The sequence below is a fragment of the Elephas maximus genome, chromosome 8 (assembly GCF_024166365.1).
Source record: "Elephas maximus indicus isolate mEleMax1 chromosome 8, mEleMax1 primary haplotype, whole genome shotgun sequence".
In the NCBI taxonomy this organism is placed as follows: Eukaryota; Metazoa; Chordata; class Mammalia; order Proboscidea; family Elephantidae; genus Elephas; species Elephas maximus.
In genome coordinates this window covers 87,514,411-87,535,805 of record NC_064826.1, presented here as the reverse complement: position 1 = coordinate 87,535,805, position 21,395 = coordinate 87,514,411, and the positions used below count along the sequence as shown (strand labels likewise).

General features: G+C 40.0%; 1 protein-coding gene across 4 annotated transcripts in view; it reads right to left on the bottom strand.

Moving 5' to 3' along the window:
* The window catches only part of SNX10 (sorting nexin 10), a 99,387-nt gene that overhangs the window by 13,631 nt on the left and 64,361 nt on the right, over positions 1-21,395 (bottom strand). For all 4 annotated transcript variants that reach the window (XM_049894446.1, XM_049894444.1, XM_049894447.1 and 1 more), the window contains 2 exons: positions 21,169-21,215; positions 1,006-1,092 (listed from right to left, as the gene is read on the bottom strand). In XM_049894446.1, the coding sequence (XP_049750403.1) occupies positions 1,006-1,092; positions 21,169-21,192 (111 nt within the window). In that variant the 5' untranslated portion in view covers positions 21,193-21,215. The remainder of the gene's footprint in view (positions 1-1,005; positions 1,093-21,168; positions 21,216-21,395) is intronic.

The window sequence follows — 21,395 nt, the reverse complement described above, 5'->3', positions numbered from 1 at the left end:
GGAAGGAGGAAATAAATAAAAATTTTATGGCTGGTGTCCAATATACCCATTTAGCTACTTACAATGGGAAGATGAATTAAATGACGGCTAAAATCTTACTTCACTTGTGTTATCTGGCCACAGATACAATCTGAGCCAGTTCCTTTGGACTAAAGAAGTCTAGACTAAATCAGATGGAAAAAATGACTATTACTAAGTTCAGGGGCTGATAAGTTATGGTGGACCAAATCTGGCCTGCCACCTGTCTTTGCAAATAAAGTTTTATTGGAACATAATCATGCTCATTCATTTACACATTGTCTGTGATTGCTTTCACCCTGTATCAGAAAACTGAGTAGTAGTTGCAACAGAGACTATATGGCCTGCAAAGCTGAAAATATTTATTATATGGCCATTTACAGAAAAAGCTTTCTGACTCCTGTTCACAATGGTCACAGAAGGTCACGTACCACACAACATTGTTCAAGAGATTATGATAGAGTATCAGTTCCAAATAAAATACATCATTTCTAATTATTTGCTTATAAAGTTAATTACTCAGAATCTAAAAAAAAAAAAGGCAAATTAATTGTGCATATTTGTTTCCTACTTTCTGATTATACACATCTTTTTTTTTTTTTTTTTTCCAGAGACCTTTACATCCTCTCAAAACTAAAGATTTATCAGGCAACATTATTCAGAAATATGCTATAACAAATTCAAAAGAAATACCGTTAATGAGCTATCCTCTTTAACCAGGAATCTTAGTTGTGTTAGCATCTTCCTACATGAAAGCAATAAACCTTAAACTCTTAACAAAAGTAATAAGGAATTCAAAAAGGAATTTTTAAACTTTAGGAACCATCTTACTACTTCATTTAAGATATAAGCATTAGTTGTAATCACTGAAATTCAGTTCTTTGAACTAAGAGAACTTTTATAAATTTCAAGTACATCATAAGTCTCATAAAATGTATGCTACAAAAAATTACTATGATTTCTATTGACTATTGACTGTATACTTACATGAATACATATCTCATAGTCAATATAAGAATGCCAAAAGTCCTCCTTCTGAATCCTAGGGTCTCGAACCCAGACACTTACAAATTCCTGTAAGGGCATCATAAACAAAGAAAATGTTTCAGAATTTCAAGAAGGCCCAGAAGGAGCGAAGAGGAATGACTGTACTAGAACAGACCTGAAGCTTTAACCAATGTGGTTGTAATCCTTTAAAAAAAAAAACAAGAAGTGAAGTTAATGAATCAGACACCACAGGCGAGTCCAAAAAGCTTTTTTTTTTTTTTTTGCCACAGTAGAATTTATAAATTAAGGCAAAATTGGGCTGGGGCACTTTTGGATAGCTTTACATAAGGTTATTTGTAGACAAATAAGAAAGTCTACTCAAACACTGATTTTTAATTTTTAATCATGAAAAATAGGTTCATATTTTTCTCAAATTTTAAAAGCTGTCATTTCTTACTTTCTTCATCTCTCTAAATTAAAACTCTAGGCCCTGGCCCTGCCTGATAAATCACTCCTAGAACTCAAGAAATGGGAGCAAAGGGCATGCGAAAAGTAAGCAATGAGAATTGAAACTGACTTTGTGTATGCAATCCAGCCTCACAAGAATGGGTAGTAATAACTTATTAACAGAAATGTGCACACCTTCTTTTACGTCCCAGTATACTAAGTCATTTCATCTTCATAATAACCTTCTGTTACAGGCAAAAGAGATGGTAAAACAAAAAAACCATATACAGTGGATAATTTTGTCCTTTGTTAAAATAGTAAAATTAGGAATATGGAGTAAAACTTAAAACAATATTTTTCAAAAAACGGTCTTTACTAAATTAGATAGGTTGGGTTAAAAGATACAAAAGCATGGACAGCCAAAGAAATACTCTATTTGTCAGGATAAATGTTTCAAAATTTTAATTTTAAAATGTAATAAAAATGTTAAGATGATCATAAAAGTTACTAATTGAATTTAATTTTGAATATTTTAACTTTTTGTGAAGATTGGGGCTTAGAGGTTAAAATTTTAGGCATCTCACACTGCTTCACTTTGGCAAAGTTGAGAATCAGGCTGTAAACACTTCAGAGCAGAAGAGGAAAAAAGAAAGATCATGGGGTTTTCTGGATATTGTGGCTCCATTTTGTTTAAAAAAAATAATAATTAGTACAGAGGATTAAAAAAAAAGTCCACACTTCGTTCTTGCATTTGAGACATCTGCCCCGCTGCCCGTCCTCAGTATATAGGGATTGTGAGCCAATGTCCTAATACATTTTACTGGACGATCTTTTCACTGTGTAATTTTAAAATCATTTAGGAGACAGAGAGAATAAGAACAAAATAACCATACAGCGATGCGGCAAACATTCTGGTCATTATTCCTTAAAAACACATTCTAAATCATAAGAGGGACTATAAAACAATTGTTAAAACAAAATGTCTGTAATACCTCCACATAACTTAAAGGGTGATTGTGTTGGGGATAAAGCAGATCCTGCCAGGGGTGGAAACAGGAACAGTAGGTAACCCTGCTCTCACTCTGTACGCTTTTCACCTCCGCCTCTTGGCAAGCTGTGTCTCTGTAGGTGTGTATTTTAAATGCAAATTCCTGTGGTATTTTTCACAATTCAGTTCTTAGAATGAATGAAACAACCAATTCATCAACCAATGAACAGAAGGACAAGTAGGTTAGGAAAAAGGGAGAAAACCAGGAGTCCAGGGTAGGCCATGTGCTCCCACATATACTCAGGGCTACATTCTGACTTTCGTAGGCCCTGAGCACTTTTTCCGTCATGGGCCCGTTCTGCCACAAAAAGAAAAAAAAAATCTATTAAAATAATATTTTATGACTGCATTGGTATAAAAATAAATATACTAATGTTGTTGGCTGCCATCACGTCAGCCCCCAACTCATGCCGAATCCGTGTACAGTGGAACAAAACATTACCCAGTCTTGCACCATTCCCATGGTTGGTTGTGGATTGGACCATTGTGATCCATAGGGTTTTCATTGGCCAATTATTGGAAGTAGACTGCCAGGACTTTCTTCCGAGTGCATTTCAGTCTGGAAGCTCCACTGAAACCTGCTCAGCATCACAGCAACATGCAGCCTCAAGTGACGGACAAGCGGTGGCCATGCATGAGGTGCGTGGTCCAGGAATCAGACCTGGACCTCTCCCAGGGAAGGCGAGAATTCTACCACTGGCCCACCACTGCCCCTGATATATTAATAGTGTATACTAAAACATTTCCTTTGACCTGAAAGTTTATTTTTTTTCTTCTGATTTTAAGAAATTGTTTTCCTGGGCTCCTAGAAGTACAATGGGCCCTGGGCACTGTGCCTACTGTGCTTACTGGAGAAGTCAAGCCCTGCCTACAAGCTGAGCAAGGACAGAACATTGACATCAACTGACGAGGACACCCTACCCCCCCGCCCCTTAAGCCAAACTACTGGGCAAGGCATCTACTCATCAGGTCACATGTAAGCCACACTCCCTCAGAGGGTGTTGGTAGCTCTACTTTCCACTGGAGAGGCTGAAGTTCTTGAATACACCCAAAAGGAGATAAAATATTTCCAACAGCTCAGTGTTCCACATGAACAGTAGAGGGTGTGCAGTTGTTACTGAAATAGTGGGCCTTTACCCAGATTAAACAAAAATGAAAAGACAAGGAAAGACATTTGTACATTTTTTACAAAGTTATACTTAAAAAAAAAATGTTTCTGAACTAAAATTATAAATTCACAGTTACTACAGTGCCACATACCCTCTAACCACTCGCTATATTATTAACTGATGACGGTAGTAATGACAAATAGTTCTAAAAACAATCTGGGCTTTTTTCCCCCTATTTGCTAGCTATTGCCAAATCGTTAACATACAGACTTTGAGCAATCAGTCCCTTTTCATGGAAAGAGCACTGAATTTATGGTCACAAGACTAGGGGCAAATCCTGGCTCACCCACTTCCTTAAATATGAACTTACTCACTGAGCCTCATTTTGCTCGTTAAGAAATGAAAATAATGCCTGCGCAACCTTTCGGAGCTGTTTGTTAACCAGTTGAACTAGTTGCCTCATGTGTATCACATGCTCCATAGGATTTTCAATGGTTAACTTTTCAGAAGTAGATTGCCAGGCCTTTCTTCTGAGGCACCTATGGGTGGACTCAAACCTCCAACCTCTCAGGTAGCAGCTAAGCACTCTAACTGTTGTACCACCAGGGATTCAGCTGTTTGTTAGGAGGATCAAACTATAAAATACACATGTAAGCACTAGGAAAATTTTTATAAAGTGCTATATGAGTGTAAAATAGTGTTATATAGAAAGGAAAAAGCTTATGAAGCCAAAGCATTGAAGTCTTCCCACAGACACTGGCAATAATCAGTTAAGAGAAGCTAAACCAACTGTATACCTTTATTAAAGTATAAATTGCTAATTTAAGAACCCAACAGCAAACACTCTAACACTGTAGTTTTGCAGGGAAAAGCAGAGTGACCTAAAGTGCTTGCTCAGAGCAGGCACTTCATAATATCTGTAGAAGGAATGGGCAGCATAATACCAAATTAAGGCAAAGAATCTATTTTCCTCATCTCAATGGGTTAGAATTCTTGAAGCCTACCGTTATTATTGCTCCTGAACTCTAATCATTATCTAGGGAAGGATACGTTGAATACATATTCTAAAACCATGCTGGTAAGAAAATGTCTTCTAAGAACACAGCAATGCATTTTAAATGCCACACTGAAAACTAACTGCTGTGCTAAGACTTCAAATATGTTTTCCCATCCTGAAAACCTTTGTTAACTTGGTTGGAGTGCTGAATATCACAATTCTTTTGTGACTGGCAAACTCTTCTGCTTTCTCCATTCCCTTAAGCATTGCTATGACCCCAAGAGTCATCCCCAGATGCTGATCTTCACACCTTGTTGAAATTCCAGGGTGACATCATCCAAACACATGGTTTTAACTACCCCATGTGAGCTGAGGTGGTTGTTGAAACCATCAACTGCCTCTCCATCCCAGCTCAGACATCTCTCCCACATCTGGCTTCTTGCTTCGACAGCCCCACTCGGAAGACCCACAAGCACTCAGAGTGGAGTCCACGGCCCTCTCTCCACATCACACTGCTCATCTCAGTGACAGACATCCACAATAACCCTAATAACCCAGCTACAGCCCAGTTACCCTGGTCGCTCCTCTCTTTGATTTGCCCCCCAAATCCACCCTGATCAAGACCTTCAGATTCACCCTCCTTTGAACCACCTGCAACTCTATTTCCTCTGCCACTGCCTTGGTTCAAGGACCTCTCGCTCAGCATCAATGCAAGAGCTGCTAATTGATCCTCGGGCCCTTATCCAATTCATCCCTGTGCACTACGACAAGAATGGCTTCGAAGCACACACCTGAGGATGTCACTTCCCTGCTGATAATCCTTCAGAGCCTCCCCCCATAATCTTCATGAGCAAGTTCAAACTCCTTAAGTAGCACACATAACCTTCCATGAGTCTTACTCCACCTTGCTCCAAAATCCAAGCTCAGGTCCCCAGATACAACATGCTGTTCCCTCTGCCTAGACTGCTGTCCCCACTCCACCTCCTGCTTTTTTTCCTTTTCTTTCTTTTTTGTTTTTTGCTAACTTTAATTCATTTTTGAAAATTCAACTTGGTCACTGTTCCCTCTGGAAATCCTTCTAAGATTCACCCAGTCTGATTTATTGGACCCTCTGCTCAGCCCCTCATGCTTTGAGTCATGCCTTGGTCAAGTCCCTACTCACCATGCTGTACTGTGCTGCAGTTACCTGTAGGCCTCCTCTACCAGGTGCTAAGCTCCTTTAGGGCAAGGCTGTCTTGTGAGACTTGATTGCCCAGCACATCCAATGCACCCCATTAATATCACTAAATGAATAAATGCAGGCATGAATGAATGATTTCAGGGGAAAGAGATCAAACTTTTATTGAAATTAAAACCTCATCCAGTTGGGTTCTTGGACTCTATGAATTAATTATAAGTTTTTTTTTTAGCAGCTGGCGTAAAGTTTATCTTAACAAACCCATTCCTCTAAGGGTGTGCCAATTAACAGCATAAGGCTACAAGAGCAATGTTTAAGATCTATGAGAACAAACTGTTTCCAAGCACCCTAAAGGACTTCAGAAGCACCTATTTACATAGAAATAATCGAAAATCACTCTGATAGCGTCGGTAACTTAGTGATGTTAAGGTCCCTTAAGGCATGTGCCAGACAACAATTTGTTAGCCTACTTGGAGTTAAAATATGTACTTGAAAGTAATAAAAGTACATTTATTTTAAAATATTCTATAATTCTGAGGGGTCTCCCTTCCCCCACCCTGCAATTAGTAGGAATTAGTGAAGTTTCACCACACTTCCAGCTATGAACAGCACACCCAGGAAGCCAAGGTTCACCTACAATCCCTTAATTAGACACATCCCTCACGATGCTGCTCACCATCCTTCAAAGCAACGCTGACAGCCTGTCAGCCACAGAGGACATCTCTGGAGTTCCATACCTAGAATCATATGGATTTCCTATGAAAATTGCCTCCGCAGCAGCAGTTAGTCAATTTAATAACCTTATTAAACACTTTAATGACTTCTTGGGCCTAATGACTACATCTAGTGTGAAAGAAAAAGCCAGGCAAAGTGGAATTAAAAATTTAAACTAACCGATCCCTACTGTTCTCCATGTAAAACAGGCTTCTGAAGAGAGACGGCTAGACTCTGAAAATCTAACTCCAGTGTTCTCTTATAATAACCACTCTTTGATTTCAGTGTACCCTGTTTTCCCATTCACAACCTGAGGTTCAATCTTGATTCATTTCTACTTTGTCTTTTTTTTCTTATCCCTAATACAAGGTGAAGTGTCCCTGGGTTGTGCAAATGATAAAGGCACTCAGCTGCTAACCAAAACGTTGGAGGTTTGGGTCTACCCAGAGGCCCCTGAGAAGGAAGGCCTGGTGACCTACTGCTGAAAAATCAACTGCTGAAAACCCTATGAAGTACATACAGCTCCACTCTGACATACATGGGTCACCATGGATTGGAACTGACTTGAAGGCAACTGATTTTAACATGAGGCAAAATTAATAAGAAGAATAGCTGTACACCTATTCCTCGCTTATCGACTACCTCATCATCTGACACTTCACATTTAACAACAGTAAGAAATATATTATCTGACTATTTTTGCACATTAATGATGTATGTCTGGCAGTAATGAATGCCGAGGTGAGAGGCGACAGCAATGCTGGCCTCTCAGCAATGATGGTTAAGGTCATATGTCAACTTGACTGGACCATGATTCTCAGTGGTTTAACAGTTATGTAATGATGTAATTTGGCTTATGTGATGATGTAATTTGGCAGTTATGTAGTAATGTAGAAATCCTCCATTTTTGTGATCTGAGGTAGTCATCCTCCATTTTCCCATAATGCTGGTTTTCGCATAAAGATGTGGTCTTTGGAACCTAACCATGTCAATAAGTGAGGAGTAGGTGTACTGCATAGGGCATTGACATGTGCCAGGCACTATACTAAACATTTCACGTGTGCTTTCCGTTCATTCTTAACACAACCCTAGACGTATGCACACCTATGTTCACTGCAGCATTATTCATAATAGCAAAAAGATGGAAACAACCCAAGTGTCCATCAACGGGTGAATAGATAAACAAATTGAGGTACATACATACAATGGAATACTAGGCAAGTATAAAGAATAATGAGGAGTTCATGAAACATAACATGGATTAATCTTGAGGACATTATGCCCGGCTACCACTACTGGCCATTCTGACCAGGGACACAAAAGAAGTTCCTGGTAAAATGGGAGAAAAATATAGAACAAAACTCAAATTCCTAAAAAAGGCCAAAGTTACTGGACCAACAGAGACTAGAGGAACCCCTGAGACTATTGCGCTATGATACCCTTTGAACGTGGAACTAAAGCTACTCCTGGAGGTCACCTTTCAGCCAAATACTAGATTAAACCAATGCCAATAGTAGATTGGCAAATATATAATATCACTCATGAGTACTGCGTTCCCTTAAACAATCAATTATGAGAGACCAAAGAGTCAACGTTTACCCTAAAGCAAATATGAGACAGTAAGGAGGGGCAGGAAAGCTAAATGGAAACAGAACAAACAGAATAGAAATAATGAGATGGTGACATTACGGAAAATGTAGCCAACATCACAGAAAAATTTGTATTAAAAAATTGTTAAATGGGAACCAAAATTGCTGTGTAAACCTTCACCTGAAACACAACAAAATATCTTTGAAAGAAAAACAACAATTCTACAGGAAAATTATCATCCAATTTTATAGATAAGAAAAACGAGGCTTCTAAAGCTTAAGCAATTTTCCCAAAGTCAAATGGCCAGTAAGTGGCTGAGCTTGGTTTCAAACTCAAGTCTGCCTTGCTCCAAAGCCTACGCTGTCAAACATGTTATATTTAGTGGCTTTTTAGCAATAAGTCATAGACAATTTCCAATTTCACTGTTACTGTGCTGTTTAGAGAACAAAGACCATGTTGTTTCAGAGGGAAAAAATTATCTACTTTGCTACTAGCTAAAATACCAGTTCAAACTCTGTCCCCTGAACCTCGCAAAGGATTTGTGTTTCATTTTATATTTCTAGCACCAAGCACAGTAAAAAAAAAAAAAAAAAAAAAAGGCACATATGTGCTTATTAAATATTTGAGAATTACTCAAAAAATTAATTACAAAAAATATTTAAAAAAGCAAAGAAGGTACAGGATTTGTGTGCTGAAAATTTTAAGATGATGTTGAAATAAATCAAAGACCTAAATAATTGGAGAGACATACCATGTTTATGGTTTGGAAGACTCAACATAGTAAAGAAAAAAATTCTCTCTAAATTGACTTATAGGCTTAACACAATTCCTATCAAAATCCCAACGAGATCTTATGAAGACATACGTGAGCTTATCCTAAAATTTATATGGAAAGGGAAAGACCCTATATTAAAATCAAACACAATGCCGTTGAGTCAATTCTGACTCACAGAGACCCTATAGGATGGAGAAGAACTTCCCCATGGGATTTCCAAAGAGTGGCTGGCACATTCGAACTGCTGACTTTTTGGTCAGTATTGGGCTCTTAACCGCCGTGTCACCAGGGCTCCAGAACAGCCTAAACAATTCCGAAAAATAAGAATGAAGAAAGAATACCTCCTCTGGATTCTAAGGCTTATTATACAGCTACACTAATCAAGGCAGTATGGTACTGGTGAAGGGATGGACACACAAATCAATGGAACAGAATATAGAACCCAGAAATAGACCTACACAAATATGTCCAGTTATTTTTGACAAAGGTACATATACAATTCAGTGGAGGGGGAATGCCTTTTCAACAAATGTTGCCTGAGCAACTGGACATCCATAGGCCCAAAACTGAACTTTGACCTAAACCTTACACCTTATACAAAAGTGAACTCAAAATGGATCACAGGTTTAAATGTAAAACATAAAACTTTTAGGAAAAAACCTAGAAAAAAATTTTTGAGACCTAGGACTAGACGAAGAGTTCTTAGACTTGATACCAAAAGCACAATCCATAAAAGGAAAAAGTGGGCCTTATCAAAATTAAAAACTTTTGTTCTGCAAAAGAACTTGTGAAAAAGATGAAAAGGCAAATTACAGACTGGAAGAAAATGTGTGTAAATCACATATCCCACAAAGGAATTATATCTAGAATATATAAAGAACTCTCAAAACTCAATATTAAAAAAGGAAAACAATTCAACTAGAAAATGGGGAAGAGACATTTCACCAAAGAGGATATACGGATGAAAAACACATGAAAAGATGTTCAACATCATTAGCCATTAGGGAAATGCAAATTAAATCCACAATGACATACCACTACACACTTATCACACTGGATAAAATAAAAAATAGTAATAATACCACTAGAAACTGGATCACTCATACATTGCTGGTGGGAATGTAAAATGGTACAGCCCTTCTGGAAAACAGTTTGGCAGTTTCTTTTAAAACTAAAAATGAACTTACCATGTGACCTGGCAATTACACTCTTGCAACAACTTGGATGAACCTCAAGAGAATTGTACTGAGTGAAAACAGCCAGTTTCAAAAGTACTGTACTGCAGGATTCTATTTACATAACAATTGTGCAATAACATAATTATAGAGATGGAGAAAAGATTAGTGGTTGCCAGAGGTTAACAATGGGTGAGGGAGGTGAGTGTGGTTATAAAGGGGTAGCAGGAAGGAGCCATGTGATGATGGCAAAGTTATGTATGTTGATTGTGACGATGTTTACACGAAACTACACACATGAAATGTAACACATAAACATAGATATCCTAGGCATTGGTGAGCTGAAATGGCCTGGTATTGGCCACTTTGAACTGGACAATCACATGGGATACTATGCCAGGAGTGACAACTTGAAGACAAATGGTGTTGTACTCTTCGTTAAAAAAAGCATTTCAAACATTCTGCATCCCACTTTGAAGTGTGGCGTCTGGGGTCTTAAATGCTGACAAGCGGCCATCTAAGATGCATCAATTGGTCTCAACCCACCTGGAGCAAAGGAGAATGAAGAACACCAAGGTCACATGATAACTATGAGACCAAGAGACAGAAAGGGCCACAGGAACCAGAGACTTACATCATCCTGAGACTAGAAGAACTAGATGGTGCCCGGCCACAATTGATGACTGCCCTGACAGGGAGCACAACAGAGAACCCCTGAGGGAGCAGGAGAACAGTGGTATGCAAGACCCCAAATTCTCATAAAAACACCAGACTTAATGGTCTGACTGAGACTAGAGGAATCCCGGCGGTCATGGTCCCCAAACCTTCTGTTGGCCCAGGACAGGAACCATTCCCGAAGACAACTCATCAGACATGGAAGGGACTGGACAATGGGTTGGAGAGAGATGCTGATGAAGAGTGAGCTACTAGTATCAGGTGGACACTTAAGACTGTGTTGGCATCTCCTGTCTGGAGGGGAGATGGGAGGGTAGAGAGGGTTAGAAACTGACAAAATCGTCATGAAAGGAGAGACTGGAAGGAGGGAGCAGGCTGATTCATTAGGGGGAGAGTAAGTGGGAGTATGGAATAAGGTGTATATAAGCTTATATGTGACAGATTGACTTCATTTGTAAACGTTCACTTAAAGCACAATAAAAATTATTAAAAAAAAAAAAAAAGCATTTCAAGATCTATCCTGAAGTATGATGCTCTCAGTGATAGGATAATATCTATATGTCAACAAGAAAGACCAGTTCATACAACTATTATTCAAATTTACACACCAACCACTAACACCAAAGATGAGGAAATTGAAGATTTTTACCAACTTCTGCAGTCTGAAATTGATCAAGCATGCAATCAAGATTCATTGATAGTTACTGGTTATTGAAATGCGAATGCTGGAAACAAAGAAGGAATAGTAGTTGGAAAATATGGCCTTTGTGATAGAAAGGAAGCCGGAATTTTGCCAAGACCAATGCCTTCCTCATTGCAAATACCTTTTTTCACCAGCATAAACGGCAACAATACATGTGGACCTTGCCAGGTGAGATACACAGCAATCAAGGAGAGAATGGAAAAGTTCAATATCATCAGTCAGAACAAGGCCAGGGACTGATTGCAGAACAGACTATCAATTGCTCATATGCAAGTTGAAGTTGAAGCTGCAGAAAATTAGAACAAGTCCACAAGAGCTAAAGTACAACCTTGAGTATATTCCATCTGAATTTCGAGACCATCTCAAGAACCGATGTGACGCATTAAACACTAGTGACTGAACACCAGACGAGTTATGGAATGAAAACATGTGAAAAACGCAAAAGGTCATTAAAAAGACAGAAAAGAAAAAAAAAGACTAAAGTGGATGTCAGAAGAGGCTCTGAAACTTGTTCTTGAACAGAGTACTAAAGCGAAAGGAACAAATGATGAAGCAAAAGAGCTGAACAGAACATTTCAAAGGGTGGCTTGAGAAGACAAAGTATTACAATGAAATGTGCAAAGACCTGGAGTTAGAAAACCAAAAGGGAAAGTACATGCTTGACATTTCGCAAGCTGAAGGAACTGAAGAAAAAATTCAAGCCTCAAGTTACAACACTGAACAATTCTATGGGGAAAATATTACACGATGCAGCAAGCATCAAAAGAAGATGGAGGGAATACACAGAGTCACTGTACCAAAAAAGGAATGGTCGACGTTCAACCATTTCCGGACGCAGCATATGATCAAGAGCTGATGATACTGAAGGAAGAAGTCCAAGCTGCAATGAAAGTACTGGTGAAACAGAATTGACAAAATACCAACTGAGATGTTCCAACAAACAGATGCAGCGCTGGAGGTGCTCACTCATCTATGCCAAGAACTTTGGAAGACGGCTACCCGACCAGCTGACGGGAAGAGATCCATATCTGTGCCCGTTCCAAAGAAAGGTGACCCAACCAAATGTGGAAATTATCGAATAATATCATTAATATCACACTCAAGTAAAATTTTGCTGAAGGTCATTCAAAAGCGGTTATAACTTTCCCTTAAAGCACAATTAAAAAAAAAAAAAAAAGTGGTTATAGCAGTACATGGACAGGGAACTGCCAGAAATACAAGCCAGATTCAGAAGAGGACATGGAACAAAGGATATCACTGCTGATGTCAGATGGATCCTGGCTGAAAGCAGAGAATACCAGAAAGATGTTATCCTGTGCTTTATTGACTATGCAAAGGCATTTGATGTGTGGATCATGACAAATTATGGATAACACTGTGAAGAACGGGAATTTCAGAACACTTAATTGTTCTCCTCAGGAACCTGTATGTAGACCAAGAGACAGTCGTTCAAACAGAACAAGGGGATACTGCGTGGTTTAAAGTCAGGACAGGTATGCGCTAAGGTTGTATCCTTTCACCATACTTATTCAATCTGTATACTGAGCAAATAATCTGAGAAGCTGAACTAAATGAAAAAAGAACATGACATCAGGATTGGAGGAAGGCTCACCGACAACCTGCAATACGCAGATGACACAATCTTGCTTGCTGAAATCGAAGAGGACTAAAGCACTTACTGCTGAAGATCATAGACTACAGCCTTCAGTATGGATTATACCTCAGCATAAAGAAAACAAAAATCCTCACAACTGGACCAATAAGCAGCATCATGATAAACAAAGAAAAGATTGAAGTTGTCAAGCATTTCATTTGACTTGGATCCACAATTAATGCCCAGGAAGCAGCAGTCAAGAAATCAAATGATGCATTGCGTTGGGCAAATCTGCTACAAAAGACCTCTTTAAAGTGTTAAAAAGCAAAGATGTCACCTTGAGGACTAAGGTGAGCCTGACCTAAGCCATAGTATTTTCAACTGCCTCATATGCATGTGAAAGCTGGATGATGCATAAGGAAGATCAAAGAGGAATTGATGCATCTGAATTACGGTGTTGGCAAAGAATACTGAATATAACATGGACTGCCAGAACAGAACAAACAAATCTGTCTTGGAAGAAGTACAGCCAGAATGCTCTTTGAAAGCAAGGATGGCAAGAGCTTGTCTCACATACGTTGGACATCTTATCAGGAGGGACCAGGCCCTGGAGAAGGACATCATGCTTGGTAAAGCAGTCAGCGAAAAAGAGGAAGATACCCAATGAGATGGACTAACACAGTGGCTAAAACTATGGGCTCAAGCATAACAATGATTCTCAGGATGGCACAGGACTGGGCAGTGTTTCGTTCTGTTGTACACAGGGTTGATATGAGCTGGAACTGACTCGGTGGCACCTAACAACAACATCAACACATCTGATAAAATTTCACACACACAAACGCGCACACACACAGAGTGCATGTATAAACGCTATAAACTGTACCAATGTCAATTTCCTGGTATTGACATTGCACTATAATTATGCAAGATGTTAACACTGGGAAGACTGAGAAAGGTACATGGGACCTCCCTGGACATTTCTTTCAAATTCCTGGGTATTTATAAATATTAAAAAAAAAAAAAGTGAACAAAGAGAGAGACAGAAACTTATATTTTAACCAGTGATTCAAAATTCAGTGCATTTTAAGAAGGCAAGACTTGGCTTCAAGGCAATTATAAAACAAAAAAATCTCCACCAAAGTTTTTTTTTTAAAGTTCATTTGGTAGTGTTAATTTTTCTTCAGGAATGTTTCCCTTTTTGCCAGAGTAAAACAGTCTCTACTCTCTTCTAGCTTCAATATACTTTATAGCTCAGTAAAAGTGATTACGTGCTAGCTATAAAAATATTTACTCAAAGATTATAAAAAGATGAATACAGAGAAAAGCTAGTAACGCAGAACCTCTCTAGGTACTAAGTATTAATTTTTCATAGTTTAGATAAGAAATTTGACAAAGATTACATTTTCTATCACAAAAATGCAAAGCTGTTTCATTTTGTTCTTACTTTCTCAGGATTTTTTTTTTTTTTAATTCCAAAGCAGTGTTTAATGTGTTTATGTATTTAAACTGGAGACTCATTCATTCAATTAAAATGACTTATGTACCAATTATGCGCTAGGCATTGCTTTACACAGCCAACAACTACAGAATCTAACCGATGTCTTATTTAGCAGGGTGCTATTCAGGTCCCCAACCCCCCTAACTCCCTTCCCTACCCCCCATGTTAGTCATCCAGTGCTGCTGTAACAGAAATACCATATGTAGATGGCTTCAACTAAGAGAAATTTATTTCTTCAGAGTAAAGTAAGCTAAAAGTCCAAATTCAGGGTGTCAGCTCCAGGGGAAGACTCTCTCTGTTGGCTTTCTCATCAATCTTCCCCCGGACTAGGAGCTTCTCCACCGAGGGACCCCGGGTCCAAATGATGCACTGTGCTCCTGGCACTGCTTTCTTGGTGGTATGAGGTCCGTCTCCCCCGCCCCCCTCCACTCTCTGCTCACGTCTTTTATATCTCAAGAGACTGTACCAAGACACAATCCAATCCTGTAGATTGAGTCCTGCCTCACTAACACAACTGCTGCCCATCCTCCCTCATTAACGTCACAGAGGCAGGATTTACAACATATAGGAACACCACACAATACCAGCGATCATGACCCAGCCAAACTGATACACACATTTTGAGGGGAACACAATTCAATTCATGACATTCCTCCCAATGACAATCAATCTTGAAACTAAAATCCAGCCCATTTCACCCACTACTTCCTTTACAAATAACTTGAAAAGCAGATGGAATTACCAAGTAACTTTCCTTTATTTCCTAATAACCACCCACCCACCCAGTGCCCTCGAGTCGATTACAGTTATGACAAATAGCCTTAAAGACATACTATTAGGGATGTTACTTGCCATTTTACAGCTTAAAGTGTGTTTAAATGCCATCCCCTGGTGGTTTTGAAGGATAGCTTTTAAGAAAGCTTTTATTACTTCAGGGTAAACAGCTATGGATGAGATTCAGCTAGGCCTGCCTTTTACATGACATAAAAGTTCATAATGTTGCAAGTTTCTTTACACATGTAGTGCCCAAAATTAAGGAGAATTCTGCTTGTGTATCTCAAAACATATTAGGAAAAGTACAATGAAAAAAAATTATTTGCAACAAGAAATAATTGCCAAGCTGTGTTAAATTACACCACATGGATGCAATCAGCAAGAACCAGAATGTGATAAACTCAATAGGACAAAAGATGCAGTTTCTTCAATAAATAAACTGCAAAACGGAAAAAGGAGGATAAAAGACTTAAGCAAAGTATCAACCAAATGCAATGCGTGGGCCTTATTTGGATCATGACTCAAACAACCAATTGTACACATATTTTTCAAAATAATCAGGGAAACTTGAACACTAACTGAATATTTGATGATATGAAGGAATTAATGTTAATTATTGAAGATGCGGTAATGTGGTTTGTTTCTAAAAAGGGTCATTTTTTAGAGATACTGAAATATTTACAGATGAAATTATACGATGTCTAGAATTTGTTTCAAAATTATTTAGTGAATGGTAGTAAGAGGATCTGGGGGAGGGGAGAGTTTGGTCATCAGTTAATAATTGCTGAAGCTGAGTCATGGGTACAGGTGGTACAAAAGGTAACATGCTCAGCTCCTAACTGAAAGGTTGGAGGTTTGAACCCAGAGGCACCTTGGAAGAAAGGTCTGCCATCTACTTCCAAAAAACTGAAAACCCCATAGAGTCCAGCTCTACTCTGATACACATGAGGTCGCCATGAGTCAGAGCGGCAACTGGTACTGATATCTGCTTTGTGTGTGTTTAAACTTTTCATAATAAAACATTAAAACTAAAAAGTAAAAGAAAGGAAGGGAGGGAGAGAAGGAAGGGGGGAAGGGGAGAGGGAGGAAGGGAAGACGTGGGAAAGAACAAGGCAACAAATTTAGGTCTGGGAGAGTGGGAGAGTGTTCTGTCGCTTCTCCTCAAAGTCTCCGGCATCCCAGGACACCAGGTGGAAGCCCTGGGTATGGGAATATTTTTAAATGATATTCACTGGTACCCAGCCCAGTCAGTTCTAATCAGTTTCCCAACATGAAAATCATGCTTTCCTAGGGGAAGTACAGAATGTTATCATCAGTCAACATAAGCATTATCTTGAACATATAAATGCTAAACTTAGAGACAACACACCCAAAATGGCAGCACATCTCTCTCATCTCTCCCTGTAGGGTCCTGTCTCCTCCCTCGGTGGTGGGGTCCTCATGCTCCCTGGAACTTTCAGGAGCCCACTTGGGCCTGCTCCACTCAGAGAATCCCCTGCCAAGGAGCTGATGGATTTACTGTCACTAATTTTTTTTTTTTAAGGTGACAATAGCTGCCTGAGAATTAGTATTACACTCAGAATGAAGGAGGTACATTTGGAAGAGAAAAGAAAACTTTAGCCTAAAGGTATAAATTTCTAAAGGTAGAATTCAGTCATCATGATCCAGAATAGCTGGGAAGATATGCCCCACCTCACCCAAACACACACATAAAAGCGGTTCCAGGCCAACCTACAGGTCACATGACACAGGTAAGCAAAAAAACCAAACCTGCTGCCATCAGGTTCATTCCAACTCATGGCAACCCCATGCGTTACAAAGCAGAACTGCTCCATAGGGTTTCTTTAGCTGTAACCTTTACGGAAGCGATCGCCAGGTCTTTCTCCTGCAGTGCCACTGGGTGGGTTCAAATAGCCAACCTCTAGGTGGGTGGTCAAGCACAAAACATTTGTGTCACCCAGAGACTTTTATGACATGATAGAACCATTCTATTTACACCACGTGGGCTCTGGGTTGAGGAACAAGCCCAGTGCCCTTATGGGGGAAACGGCAGCATAACGGGTACATGGGCTAGAATGCCAGACTCCAAGAAACAGGCCGTCCGGCAGGGGGAAACTGCTTCTTCACACATCACAGAACATAAGTTCAACACGGCTGGGGCCAAACCAAAAAAAACCAAACACACTGCCATTGAGTCGATACCAACTCATAGCAACCCTAGAGGACAGAGTAGAACTGCCCCATAGAGTTTCCAAGGAGCGCCCAGTGGGTTATGAACTGCCGACCTCTTGGTCAGCAGCCGTAGCACTTAATCACTACACCAGCAGGGTGGCTGGAGCAAGGGTTCTTGAAATCAAATTGCTTCTTCTGGACATAAGAATATAAAAAGAACAAAAATGCCTGACTCCACAAAAGACATTGTCTGAAACATGTTCCCTGTCACAGCCACCTGCCTTTTCATTTAGAATCTGGTTTCTGTCTCATTAAACAGAAGAGTTGATTCAGTTGGGTACATCTAATTATTCTTATTAAAATATGTAACCATAATATTTTAATTGTAAATTAAAGTTGCATGCACGGATGAATCTGAATTCTTTTTAATTTTACAGTGGCCCAATGCCAAGGCCTTTTTATGGGGAAAATCCATCAGCTGGGATAGTGCTCTCCTGGGAATTCAAACCAATGCACAAACGGAAGATGTTTAACTAACATGGGAGATTCTTACTTTCTTTTCTCATCTCTCTAGATTTATTACAGTAATAAAGAAATTTTAACAAGAGAGACTGCATTTGACTCCCACCCCCAAAATCTTTAATAAAAAAAAAAAGAAGCCGAATTACCAAACTTCTACACTGGCACTATCAGGTGGGACCGAGATGTCACTCCAGCCTTTCAAATCTTGAACAAGGATGGTAAATAGATCTCAGATGAGGTACCAACCTCCTGATTAATTAGTAATGTCTGCCGTGGACACCAAGAGGAAAGTGTTTACACACGTCTCACCCTTGATCTAGATTCTAGAACAATCAGTGATATTGAATTTGGCCTTTACATAAATGATAAAGTGGGACCTGAGTTGTTTTCCACTGACAACCAGTCAACCACTAGGATGTTTAAAGCACTTCTAACATGCATTGACTACAGGGTGCTGTTGGGGTAGGCAGCAAGGTGAAAACAACTTTTATAACCGAGGAATTTGGAAAGCCTCTTCTTGACTTGGAAGCTGAGGCCTGAAGGGTAAGGAGGTGTTAGCCAGTCAATGTGGTGTGAAGGCTGGGGGAAGAGAGATCACTCCAGGCAGAGGGAAACATACCTGTGAAAGCCCAGGAGTGTGAAAGCACACAGGGAACTCAACACTCCAAAATCAACTCAGGACGAGAGGGGTGAGGGGTGCACTGGGGTGGGGAGTGGCAGGAGATGAGCCCGAAGTAAAAGGCAGGTTCAGATCCTGCAGGGCCCTAGAAACCACATTCAGGAGCTTGATTTTGTTCTAGGAGCAACAGGGACCTACTTAGAGTTAAGAGCCAGGACATCATCCTGGCTACATATGGGAAATGGATTGATACGTGTTGAACAGTAATACATTATAGAATATCCAGAATCTTAGGGCAGTGGTTGTTCAGTGGTAGAGTTCTCACCTTCCCTGAAAGAGACCCAGGTTCGATTCCCAGCCAATATACCTCATGCACAGCCACCACCAGTCTCAGTGGTGGCTTTTGTGTTGCTATGATATACTAAACAGGTTTCAGACTAACACAGACTAGGAAGAAAGGTCTGGAAATCTATTTCCAAAAATCGGCCAATTAAAACCTTATGGATCACAACAGTTCGATCCCATTGTGCATGGGTTGCCATAAGTCAGGGCCCCACTCAATGGCAGCTAATAACAACACAGCCATAAACTAGCCTTGTGATGTTCAATTATTGCTGACAGAGGCTATAAAGTAAATTCCTGAACATAACACCTCTTTTCTACTTGCAGTAGTTTTTTTTTTTTTCCTTTTCAGTTGAAGAACTGTGGTTAAGAGCTTGGCTGTTAACCAAAAGGCTGGCAGTTCAAATCCACCAGACGCTCCTTGGAAACCCTATTGGGCAGTTCTACCCTGTCCTATAGGGTCACTAGGAGTCAGAATTGACTCCACGGTGACAGGTTTGCCTTGGTTTTTCTAATGTTACAATATTATTATGTAATTATTTACAATAAAGGACTTCTTCAAGGTCAATAATGGCTTTTTTATGTAGTTGGTTAAAATGTGTCTAGTTTTTATTAACTGAAATGAGTTTTTATAACAAATGGAACAAAAGCCTCTTTTAACTGGAAGAAGTCTTTGCTATTATGATATTACTATGTAATTATTTAGAATAAAGGATTTTTTCAAGGTCAATTAAAGGCTTTGTTTATGTTGTTGGTTAAAATCTGTGCCTAGTTTTTATTAACTAAAATGAGTTTATAATAAAGGGGGAAAAAAAGCCTCTTCTGGTGGAAAAAGTCGTCGTTGCTGCTTTCATTGGTAGTTTCTTCCCCCCAAAAGAAAAACTTAAAATATGCCTTGGGAATAGTGCTGGCAGACCCCGCTTCCTGGGTACAGGCTGCCTGGTGGTGTCAGGCCAGTGCCAGTATTTCTTGGAGCAAACATCTCGGTCCCAATGTTGTCTAAGACAGGAGTGGGGAAGTATGCTTGGTCTTTGTACTGTAGGGTTACCTCTTGGGGTTAGAGGCAGGAGGGATGACTGGAAAGGGGCACAAGGGCACCTGCTGCAGTGCCAGAAATGTCTACACCTTGATTTGAGTGGTGGCTGCACAGATGTTTACATAGGTAAAACTCCATTAAGTTGTACATATAAGATCAGAGCATTTATGCATTTTACTGTAAATATATTGTAGCCCAAGAAAAAGTTAAAAACAAAACAAGCAAACAAACAAAAAAACCCACTGCCTTTGAAAATGAGAGAGACCAGCCTAGAATTAAGGGTAGAAATGGGCTAGGCTACTGAGGAGAGCCTGAACTCAAAGGTAAGGATGAAAGAAAGGATTTGAGATCTAGCAAAGGAGTTTCAGGAAGAAGTCTCTGAGACAGATTGTTTAGTGTCTTTAACTTGGGCAAGGTGTGCCCAGGACTATGTGACTGTGTGAATGTGTGCTCCCTGAACAGACCCATGTGCAGTTTCCTTGGCTCATCAGACAACCATGTGTGCAGTACTGCAGTAGTCAGGGTGGGCAAGTGGGGACTTCCTGGGCAGGGATCTTCAGGAAAGGTTTGGTGCCACGGTGGTCCTAGCCTTCTCCCAGTCAGACAGAAGCTCAAGAAGCTAGAGTTGGAGGCCTGGGAGGTCAGGCTGCTGTCAGAAAGGAACAGGTTTGTCCGCATTGTGTGAAATCAACCCAAGAGATCCCAAAGACAAGAGGCAGAGCAAAAGTGAGACTAACAGCATGCAGTTACCCCCGGGGTGTTACCCAAAAATGAGAGGATTCAGGTATGAGGCAGTGGAGTAGAAAACCAAGAAAGCAGACCCAAAAGAGCACAAGGTGGGAGGCTGAGCCTGAAAAAATGCTGAGACACGAGGAAAGGCATTGCTTACAAGCAGTGGGTGGGAAAGAGCTATACAGAGGACTCCACAGCTCAGTCATTGGAACTAAAAATGAAGGCAGAGGATGCACCAATGAAGAGGAGTGGGGAGAACGGGTGCTGGAGGGTAGACATTTTGTTTTTTCAATAGCCCTCCTCTAGGACTGCCCCCCAATATCTTGACTCTCCACCAAAGATTTATGGGTAGTGAACGAAGAACTAACCTCTGGTAAGTCAAGGCTGAGGTTGGCTGCGGTTTTTAATATCAAAGTACCCTCAGGGATTATTTATTTATTTTTGGATTTGTGATGACATACCTCTTTCTGTTGTTCTGGAAACATCTTCAGCACAGGACCCAAACAATCTGAAAAATAAGAAATCCACACTAGGTGATTTGGAACTCCCATCCTGGAGCAGATATGCCCCTAACAGTCTCCCACCAGATCTCTCGTGAGAGAACCGACCTACCCACAGTCCCCAGGAGGCTAGCTCTGCTCCTCCCTCCTATCTGCTGCCGACTGGACCAAGGTGAACATCAGTCCAC